Source organism: Echinops telfairi, unplaced genomic scaffold (genome assembly GCF_000313985.2).
Source record: "Echinops telfairi isolate 266 unplaced genomic scaffold, ASM31398v2 ScPeMD7_6273;HRSCAF=7185, whole genome shotgun sequence".
In the NCBI taxonomy this organism is placed as follows: domain Eukaryota; kingdom Metazoa; phylum Chordata; class Mammalia; order Afrosoricida; family Tenrecidae; genus Echinops; species Echinops telfairi.
In genome coordinates, this window is record NW_022110173.1 from 1266329 (window position 1) to 1276812 (window position 10484).

The 10484-nt window shown below is 44.0% G+C and overlaps 1 protein-coding gene across 1 annotated transcript in view; it reads left to right on the forward strand.

The window, feature by feature from the left end:
- The window catches only part of CCDC77 (coiled-coil domain containing 77), a 31183-nt gene that overhangs the window by 11546 nt on the left and 9153 nt on the right, over window positions 1-10484 (forward strand). Inside the window, exons 5-9 of the mRNA XM_045295944.1 lie at window positions 1502-1644; window positions 3832-3928; window positions 6091-6163; window positions 6666-6757; window positions 10163-10311. Coding sequence (XP_045151879.1) covers window positions 1502-1644; window positions 3832-3928; window positions 6091-6163; window positions 6666-6757; window positions 10163-10311 — 554 coding nt within the window. The remainder of the gene's footprint in view (window positions 1-1501; window positions 1645-3831; window positions 3929-6090; window positions 6164-6665; window positions 6758-10162; window positions 10312-10484) is intronic.

Below are 10484 nucleotides of genomic sequence, written 5' to 3' on the forward strand. Positions count from 1 at the left end.
TACAGATGGGAGCTGGAAACACAGGGAATCCAGGGCGGATGATTCCTTCAGGACCAGTGGTGTGAGTGGCGATACTAGGAGGGTAGAGGGAGGGTGGGTTGGAAGGGGGAAACCGATTACAAGGATCTACATGTGACCTCCTCCCTGGGGGACGGACAACAGAAGAGTGGGTGAGGGGAGACAGCGGACAGGGCAAGATATGACAAAATAATAATTTATAAATTATCACGGGTTCTGGAGGGAGGGGAAAAATGAGGAGCTGATGCCAGGGGCTTAGGTGGAGAGCAGAAGTTTTGGAAATGATGAGGGCAATGAAAGTACAAATGTGTTTTACACAATTGATGTGTGTATGGATTGTGATAAGAGTTGTATGAGCCCCTAATAAAACGGTTTTAAAAAAGAGCCCCCAATAAAATGATTATTAAAATAAAAAAACTCTGCATCGCAAATCTTAACCTCTGACAGGCTCAGTCTCTTCTGGTCCTGTTGCCCACTTACACCCAGCTATCGTCTCGTGTCACTGCAACTATCTCCGTAGCAACTTGACCCGGTCATTTTCTAAGCGCTCATATGGAGCTCTGGTGGTCCAGTGGGCTGGGAATGGGGCTGCTCAGTACAGTATTGGCAGCTGAAACCCTCCAGCTGCTCTGTGGAAGCAGGATGGGACTGGCCCCTGTAACTATGGAAAGACTCGGAAACTGTGGGGCAATTCTACGCTGACCTGCAGGGTCGCTATGAATCGGAGGTCTGGGGTTTTGTTGTACTGCCCTCTCTACCTACTCGACCTACAGGCACATCGTGGAGATAGCAGAGCCCTGCAATAAAGTGACTGGCCCACTTATTTTTGAGTTTTCCAGTGCTTGTAAAATTCATGTTTACATTGTGTACTCTATTAAGTGCGCAGCTATTCGAACCCATTCCTCAGAGAAAGATGAGGCTGTATGCGTGTGTAAGAGGGAAAAGTCTTGGAATCCCCAAGGGGCAGTTCTTCTCCATTTCTTCAGGTCACTGTGTGTTGGACTTGACTCAGTAGCAGTGAGTTTTTTGGGGCCCACTTACCCTAATTTCCATGCATACTCCTCCATTAGCTAATTCTTTCATTTTAATTGTTTGCATGCCATCTGCTCAGGAAATTCCAGAGCTCTTTGTGGTCAAGAATCCTATCTCTTTCACCTGTGTTTTCCAGATTACCACAGCAATACTTACTATCTGTAGAAATCATTAAAAAACTATCTGATTCAAACAGGCTAGTCACATGGCATGCGGGAATCCATAATCTCTTAACAGGAAGATAGTAAGAGTTTGGGCATTACATACAGACTCTAAACTTATCCTGTAGTTTTTAAACTCAAGTCTATAGTCTGTTGCTGCCATTTGCTGACACAATGCACCTTGGAATGCTCGTACATGAACTGACTCTTCTCTATAGAATACAAGTAAGACCCAGTATCTTCTCAGCTGCCTTACTGTTGGTTGTTTTGTTGTTGTTTTGTTTTTTCAGCATAAACTAGAATGGAAGTTGCAGCAGAAGGAGGAAGAGATTGCTGAATTGCAGAAAGCTCTAAGTGATTTGCAGATCTGCCTTTTCCAGGAACGGGAACACGTTTTACGTCTCTACTCAGAAAACGACCGACTGAGAATCAGGTACCGAGGACGAGAACTATAGTAGTTAGGGTTTTAAAGTCCTCTAGACAAGATCAGCATCTTTTGACAGCCATTCACTTTGCTTGTATTCCCAGGAAACAGACTGAGACGATGCTTTGATTGCAGGGTAGTTATCGGGGAGGCTTTCAGGAGTACCCATGAGCAGATGTGGGGAGTGGGAGAATTTGAACTGTAGCACAGTGGGGGCAGAAGCCTCAGACAGTGCTGTAGAGAGCTCCAAGACAGGTGTGGCCTTTCAGAGGCAAAGGGGTTGGTGCAGCCCCACATTGACCCTGGGAAGGATAAAAAATTGGAAGAAGCATCCCTTTTCAACCAAAGACAGTATCTGTAAAGGTCTCAGCTCCTAGGAGATGGGCATCTTGGTCCCAAAGGGGCTTCTTCAGTATATTTCTGCACTGCTCACATCCATTTGCTTATCATCATAAGTTCACCCTGGGTTCCTGATTTATTTCTTCCTGGGGAAATTTACAAGAAAGTTAGAGAATCTTCTAAAGCTAATAGAAGTCGACCAAGTTGCAGGATCCAAGGTCATCCAGCAGGAATCAATTGAGTCTATATGCTCGCAATGAGAACTCTGCAGTGGGAGGTGCTGTAAATTCCATTTACAATAGCATGGAAGAGGTTAAAATACCCAGGAATAAATCGAATCGGGGACATGAAAGCGTTAAGCCAGGCAAATGATAAAACACTGCTGGCAGAGATTAAAGAAGACCTAAAGTGAAAAGATGTTCTTTGTGCTCCAATTGGAAGACTGAGCAACTATCTGTGGTGGTGGTTGCTGTGAGCTGTCATGGAGTCTGTTCTGACTCACAGCCACCCAATGTCCCACAGACTGAAACACTGCCTGGTGCTGCGCCTGCCTCCCGATTGTTCTTATGGTCTAGCCCATGATAGCAGCCCCTTGTCAGGGGTCTTCCTCTTTTTCATGGGCCCTCTACCAAGCATGATGGCTTTCTCCAGGGACAGGTTCTGTTATGGACCTGGAGCGATTACCCTTTTAATGGAAGGAGATCAAACACAAGGCTGCAATATGGACCTGGAGCGATTACCCTTTTAATGGAAGGAGATCAAACACAAGGCTGCAATAACAGAAGAGGTTTTATTATGCTAGCTTAAGCCAGGGCTCGAGTCCTCAGGTGCCGTGTACGTCTTAGACAAGAGCCCTGGACAAAGGAAATTCCAAAGTATTTATTTACAAGGGATACATAACAGGGTGTTCCCAGCCCCCTCTCCCGTCAATCCACTGATTGGCTGATTTGAGGTAGATTGGCAGTCTGGTCTTTTGTGTAGTTCTGCGCTGGCCGAATTGTCCTCCCATTGGCGGTTGGGCCCATCGTCTCGCTCCCAGGTTGGCTAGCCTCAGTTTCTGGGTACTTCCTACTTTGCACTGCTAGGAAACATGAAACCAATGCCTGCCCGCGATTGCGGAGCCAGCCACGGGGCCAATCTGGCCTTACAGTTCAAAGTACATGAGATGAAGTCTCACCATCCTTGCCTCTAAGGAGCATTTGAGCCATTCTTCTTTCAAGACATGCTGCGTCTGCTTTCTTGGTTCTACAGGATTCCATGTCTGGATCAAACACACTAAGTCTTCAACACAAGGGCCAGCTGGAGGGAGACAAAGCAAACCCACGTCTGGAATTTGTGTCAGAGAAATCACTGTCTCTTCCACGGTTCATTATAATCAGCTTACCAGCAAGTGGCTATTGGTCTCCTGGAAGGTGGTGCTCAGCGTTGTCCAGAATTGAGTCAGAGACATCGAGCGTTTGTGCCCCTTCATTAAGCAGGCAGAGCCCTGGGGGCCGTAGCTGAGTTAGGCAGTTCCCTTCAGCTGAGGGCAGGTCTGGTGGAGAACAGCTCAGTAAGGAGCCACCAGCAGGCAATGTTCCCAGAAGCTGGGGAGTAGGGATCTGAGCGCACCCCTCAGCGTTGCATGGTAGTTCCCTTCTAGCACTGGCCGAGGAAGTATTTCCTGGCCCTTCCCTCTGTCCTGAGAACAAACACAGAACACTTTCACATCTGGAGGTAAGGCCTAGGTGAATCCTGTCCAAGTTTAATTTGAGGTTACTATTTTAAAAATAAATCAGTCAGTCGGGAGATGCTTTAAACAGAAAAGTCATTTACTCTTGACATGTAATTTGTACTTACTTTCGATGAGAATTGCAGGGAGGTAGAAGACAAGAAAAAGATTCAAAGCCTCTTGGCTCTTGTGGGAACAGACACTGGAGAAGTGACCTATTTTTACAAGGAGCCTCCCCACAAAGTAAGTAATCGCTGGTCTAGCTCGGTGAGTACGGCTTTTATTACAAAATCCCAGACCAAGCTCCATCATCAGAACACTTTGCTGAAGAAGACAGACAGACAGACTCAGCCCGAAGAGTCTCAGGTTTACCTGAGCTTTCCAAGACCCTTCTGCTATTACAGAGAGCATTATAATTGTATTGTTTCCTTTGAAAAACCTTAGGAAGTAGTATTGCTGATCCCCTTTCACTCCTTAGAAACCTGAAGCACCAAGGGGTAGGTGTTGTGGCTGAGATAAGGGGAAAGCAAGCCAGGGGCAGACCGCGTGGGTGGGAGTTCTTCAGTCTGTTTTAAATCTCTGTGGACACGCATCACAAAAGTCATACTCAATGGGCTTTGAAAACAATAGCAAACAGAATGCAGCAATGTATCCTATCCACGTCAGTCTCTCTTAGAATCTTTTACCCCAGAATAAACCATTATTAGTAGTTGGTATCTCTTCAACTCTTTTCCGTTCCTACAGCAATATTCGTCTGGATGTGAGTACTAGCTTCACCTTTCTCACTTTATCCATAGATGCACTTGCATACTCAGCTTCTAGTAGCTCTTTCCTACCAGCCCTTGTCAGAATAGCCTTGTGATTTCCTTTTATTTTTTAATGTATATCATGAAAACAGGGTTTTATGCAGTGTTACTTTTCCATGTAGCCTCTACTATTTATAGCATCCTTATATGAGTCTACCATTTTTAACTAATGTACATTTGCCTGATTAGTCCAAAGCCAAGAAGAGAAGGCCAGGAGGGGGAGGGGCACTGAAGGGATGGAAATGAGGAGAGTGCTGACACTTCATGGGGGTAACCTCATTTTACTAGATAAGCACAGTAAAATGTTGGGGAGAACATTGAACCCATTTAAAGTATTGTTTTAATAGTCTTATTGATATAAAATTCATATAATGTATATCCATAGATAAGTCGCTTTTAAAGAGTTGTATGTACATCATCACCATGAGTTGTAGTGTTCCTTCCCCTCCCTCATTCACTATTTGCTCCTCAACTTCCCTTCCCGGCCCTCCGCAACGCTTCCTCCAAACCATGGCAGCAGTATTGTCCCTATGCATATACTCCTGTGCTTCATAAATTGGGAAACCTAACAAAAAAATTTTAAAACCAAAATGAAGCAGAAAGAATCATATAAAGACCCCTCAGGACCAATAATGAGGGTACCGATACCAGGAGGGAAGGGAAAGGTGGGGGGAGAAAGGGAGAAGCGATCACAATGATCTACATATAACCCCTTCCCAGGGGTATGGACAACAGAAAAGTGGGTGAAAGGGAGACATCAGTCAGAATAAGAATGAAAAATAATTTATAAATTATCAAGGGTTCATAATGGAGGGAAGGTGGGGGAGGGGGGGAAATGAGCTGATACCAAGGGCTCAAATAGAAAGAAAATGTTTTGAGAATTGTGATGGCAACATATGTACAAATGTGCTTGACACAATGGATGGATGTATGGATTATGATAAGAGATGTAAGAGTCCCTAATAAAATGATTTTTTTTAAAAAAGTAAGAAATTTCCATCATGGAGCAAGCAATAAATATTTCATAAACCTAGAGCAAATTCAGGTTGGGTCAAGAGGGATGTCAACTCACTAGGTATCATACCTTAGTTCCATCAACTGTAATCAAGTTGACAATCATCTCTGTCTGATAGCAACGCTGTTCTCCCTGACTATGGCCAGAGGGGATCTCCCACAGGCTTCATTTTGGACTCCCACTCTCCTCCATACCAAACCAAATTGGGTGTTCACAATTTAAGTTCTGATACTTTTCCCTGTGTCATATTTAGAATTTTTTATTGTCATCTTTGCACCACATGGGCTGGTGTGCTTCTTCCATGTGGACTTAGTTGACGCCTCACTTAGATGGCTGCTTGTTTGAATACAAGCCTTTAAGACCCCAGGCACTATTCCAATCCATAGCCAGGCACCATCTGCTTTCTTCACCATACTTTGCTATAGCACCCTTATCTTCAGTGATCTCTTCATGAAGGTGGTATCGAACAGGGTCATATATAACCCACTTAACTTCTGAATAGTATTTGATCTGTGGGGCTCAGGTTAAAAGTGGAATATTACATATGTAAGAGCATCACTTCTATATGTCTTTTTGCTTCTCAGGTCACCATTCCTCAAAAGGTTATACAGATTATAAGTAAGCAGGAACAGAATGAACCTCCAGAGTTAAAAGCAGGTAACAACCATATGATTGTAAATGCTCATTGGTTCAGAATTTAAAAGCACAGTGCCAATAATCGGATTCTATGTGTAGAAATCAACTTGAAGGCAGTGCACGTGGCTTGGGTTTACATGTTCATCATATCCCTAAAGATGCCCCTGGTGAGCTAAGATCCTACTGAGCTTCCTGAGTCATCCAAGGCACTCAATTTTGTTCCGTTCCATCTCAGTGCTGCTTATTTATAAATAATCTTGTCTTCTGAATGTATTGAATGGGACTTCATTTCCAAAAGAGTTCAATTCCGTTGTTTTTATTTCTTGCCCTCCCTGAATAAGTAAGACAAAAGACAGTGAAATTCCAGAGTCCCCTTACTGATTTCATTTGCTAAAATCAAGCACAGTAATTGGTGTGTGCTTCCTTCCCTTCTTTAAGTACATGAAGCTGACTTCCTGTGCAGGGGTGACCAGTACTTGTGTAGCAGGGGAAACTGAGTAAGGTTTCGTGTTCGCTCTTTTAGATCCTAAAGTAAGCCAAAGAAGACCAGCAGTGAGAGAGCGGGAAGAAAGTTCCGAGCAATACCAAAGAGACATACAGACACTTATCTTGCAGGTAAAGAATTTGTTGGTAAATCTATACGGTTTCTATCACAAGCTTTGCTTTGTCTAACTTACACTTTAATAAAAGTCTGGTCTGGCAGAGAGTAGAGGAACCCCTGAGGCTATAACCTGAAGACACCTTTCTGACCAGAACTAAAGCCCTCCCCAGATACCACCTTTTAACCAAATAGGCAGGCTCATCAAATAAACAGCTTTAGCTCTGACAGACCAGTAAGGCTGGTCGTTTTGGCCACCTTGATCTTTTGTTGGACATTTTTCTTCTGCTTTGTCTTGGTGGAGTGGTTGGGAGTGGTAACTGGTGGTTCTCGTCTCAGGGCCCTGTGGGCTGTGGTCCCTGTGGGCCCTTAGTCCTTTGGACTAATTGCTCCCGGGAGTCTTTGATGCTCTGCACTCCCCTTTGCCCTGAACAGGAGAGACCAATAGCTGTGTCTTAGATGACTACTCGTAAGCTTTTAAACCCCAGAGACTACTCATTATCTTTCTGAACTATGTTGTGCCAATTAACATAACTCTCTCCTGAGCTTTGCTCCTTTGCCTTGAGCCCATGAGGTGTTTGATTTATGTCTAAGCCGTTTCCATGAGTTTCCATGATTTATGTCTAAGCCGTTGTCCCTTGTGTGCCCTGTTGTCTATGTTACTATCTATGCAGCCCCTACAATTACATATGTGTGGGTGTGCTCCCTTACCCCCCGCCCACATCTCGTTAGCATATCTAACTACCTATGTATTGAGTCACAAAGCATGGCTGGTTCATTCTGCGCTTGCCGATTGTGGAATCGTAGGCATCATAATGTATTCTCGCGTTCCTCTCAGTGTCTTCCTTTGCCTTGGTCATGTTGTGCTGACATCCCCCGTGGTGTGTGGCCTTTCCCGTCATCATTATTAACACGCATCATCGAGCTCGTTAGTTATTTCCCCTCTCTTTCCCTTCCATCCTGATAACCATCCCTGGTTTTTAACCCATGTGCAAGCAAGCCTCTTCTGGCGCAAACATAACAGTTGTCAGGACGGCACAGGACCGGGCAGTGTTTCTTCCTGTTGTGTATAGGGTCGCTGTGAGTCGGAGCCAACCTGATGACGCCTAAGGACGACACACCTTTTCTTGTTTGTTCGCTTTTCTTTTGTACAATTGTGTTCTCACGTAATAGTTGTCTTTTTGTGATTGGCTTATTTCACTCAGTATAATGTCCTCCAAATTCATCCATGTTGTGAGATGTTTTACAGATTCATCATTATTCATTATTGTGTAACATTCTGTCATACATATGTACCACAATTGGTTTTCCATATATCTGTTGATGACACTGGCAGTTACATAATCTCCCATCAACTTGAGCGGAGGGGTGGAGTCTAGCCTGTCAATCAGGTCATAGTCAATGAAGCCTATGTGGGCATGGCCTTCTCCTGAGGATTCTCAGAACTCCTGTCTTCCTCCCTGGAGGTGGGGCACACACTCTCTCTGCTTCACATTTTGTTGACAAGCCACACAAAGCTGTGCTGATGGCAGCCAGGAGCCACGTGGAGAGCTGCCCCAGCACTGAGGAGCTTCCACAAGACTCTCCCCCCACTGGCCTGTGATCTTCCTGCTTTCAGCATCATTGCATGTGTTGCGTGAGTCTGTAGAAGAATTTATGGACTAGTCTCAGACATACGGGCTATGATTGGACTTATGGGCTGATATTGAACTTCTGAACTAGACCTGGACTAGGCCAGAATGTTTTCTTATTATACAATTACCATATGTACTTGAGTATAAGCCAAGGCACCTAATTTTACCACAAAAAAACTGGGAGGCTCTTTCAGCATAAAAAATGTGCTGAAAAAACTCGGCTTATACTGGAGTATATACGGTACTCTTGGATATGAAGTTCTTTCTTTCTTTTTTTTTTTTTATGAAGTTCTTTCTTACACATATATGAGTGTTGATGAATTTGTTTCTCTAGTCAACCCAGACTAACACAGACACTTAGGTTGAGTACGTCACTTCCAAAGTTATTCTAGAAGTTAGACCTCATCCTCTTGTTTTAGGTGGCACTGGCTCAGTTCCGACTCCTAGTGACTATGCATAACAGAACACTGCCCGGCCCTGCGCCATCTTCACAGTTGTTCGATTTGAACCCATTGTTGCGCCTACTCTCAGACTATCTTGTTGAAGGTCCTCGTTTTCATTGCTCCTCTACTTCAGCATTCATGGTGGTCTTTTCCAGGGACTAGTCCCTCGTGACATGTTCAAAGGACATGACAAGTGTTGCCATCCTCCCTTCTAAGGAGCATTCTAGCTGAACTTCTTCTGAGACAGATGATTTTGTTCTGTTGGCAGTCCGTGGTACTTTTAAGTATTCTTCACCAGGTTTGCATTGCTCTCCCTTATTCAGTGTGCGACTTCCGCATACATAAGAGGCAGCTGCAATTGTTATGGTTTGGATCAGCCATACCGTAGTTTGTTTGTTTTTAACCGTTTTATTGACATTTAATCCACATGTCACAGAATTCAGTAGTTCAATCATAACAAGATGAGTTGTTACCACAAACATCCATTTCACAACCTTTTCTCCCCCTCTCTCCATGGTCCAGTCACCTTTAAAATGAGTTGTGTAATCAGCATCTGTTCTTGAGAGTGCTCCCCTGCCTCCCACAGACATTGTGTGCTCCCACGCCCCCCCCCAACCTGCCCTATGGCATACCTTAGTTCTCAAAGCGACAGCCTTCCTCTTCAACGCTTGAAAAAGGTCTTGTGTCGAAGGTTCGTCCTATGCAATACGTCATTTGACTTCTTGACTGCCGCTTCCATGAGCACTGCTTGTGGATCCAGCCATCCTCTCACCATCTGGCTTTTATATGGCGTGTAGAACTTCATGTTCCTGCTACTTGCACCAAGAGTGCTTCCCTCTGCAGGACAGTCTGTTGATTTAAATGACAATTTTTACCTTTGGCCATTATCTCTCTTGAGAGTCCTGACAACCAGACTCAGGGGGTGGGGGAAATTACATATTATTCATTCATTTTATTCCACTTAAAAAAATTTTTTTAAAAAAAAGATCTTTTTGTATCACAAGAGTCTTTAAAAATCTCAAAAGGGAGCCAGTGAAAAGGTGAGGTTCTAAGGTAGGAAAAACTGGATTTTCTATTTTTTTTTTTTTTGCATGGTATGGACACGGCTTCTCATGGACAAAGAATCTGCTCTTGTTTAACCTAATCCTGTAAGATTTTTTTTATTTCCTATAAGATATTAAATGTAATACAGATAAATTTTTCTACCGCAATTTTCTATGTATTTTGCAACTGTGGTTTGTTTGATTATTTTTAAGTTTTCTAGAGACAGTCTTGCTTTCAGCAGTTAGATCTGCCAGTCAGAAGTGAATGGAGCTCATGCTGACCCCTGGTTGGCCCGTCTTAGGTGGAAGCGCTGCAGGCTCAGCTGGAAGAACAGACCAGGCTGTCTAGAGAACAAGTTGAAGGGCTCATGGAAGACCGACGGATTCGCATTGAGGAAATACAAATTCAGCACCAAAGTAATCAGGAGAAAATCAAGGAGCTAACCAAAAGGTGAGTGTTTAAGAAAAGCTATACCTAAAAGATTTTTGAGTGGCTTAAAGGTAAGTCCCTCACCTTGAGACCAGAGGAGCTAAATGGTACCTGATTACCACCACTGACTGTTCTGATCAGGAACACAGTAGATGGAGGATCGGAGCAGATTGGGAGCAGAATACGGAACAGAG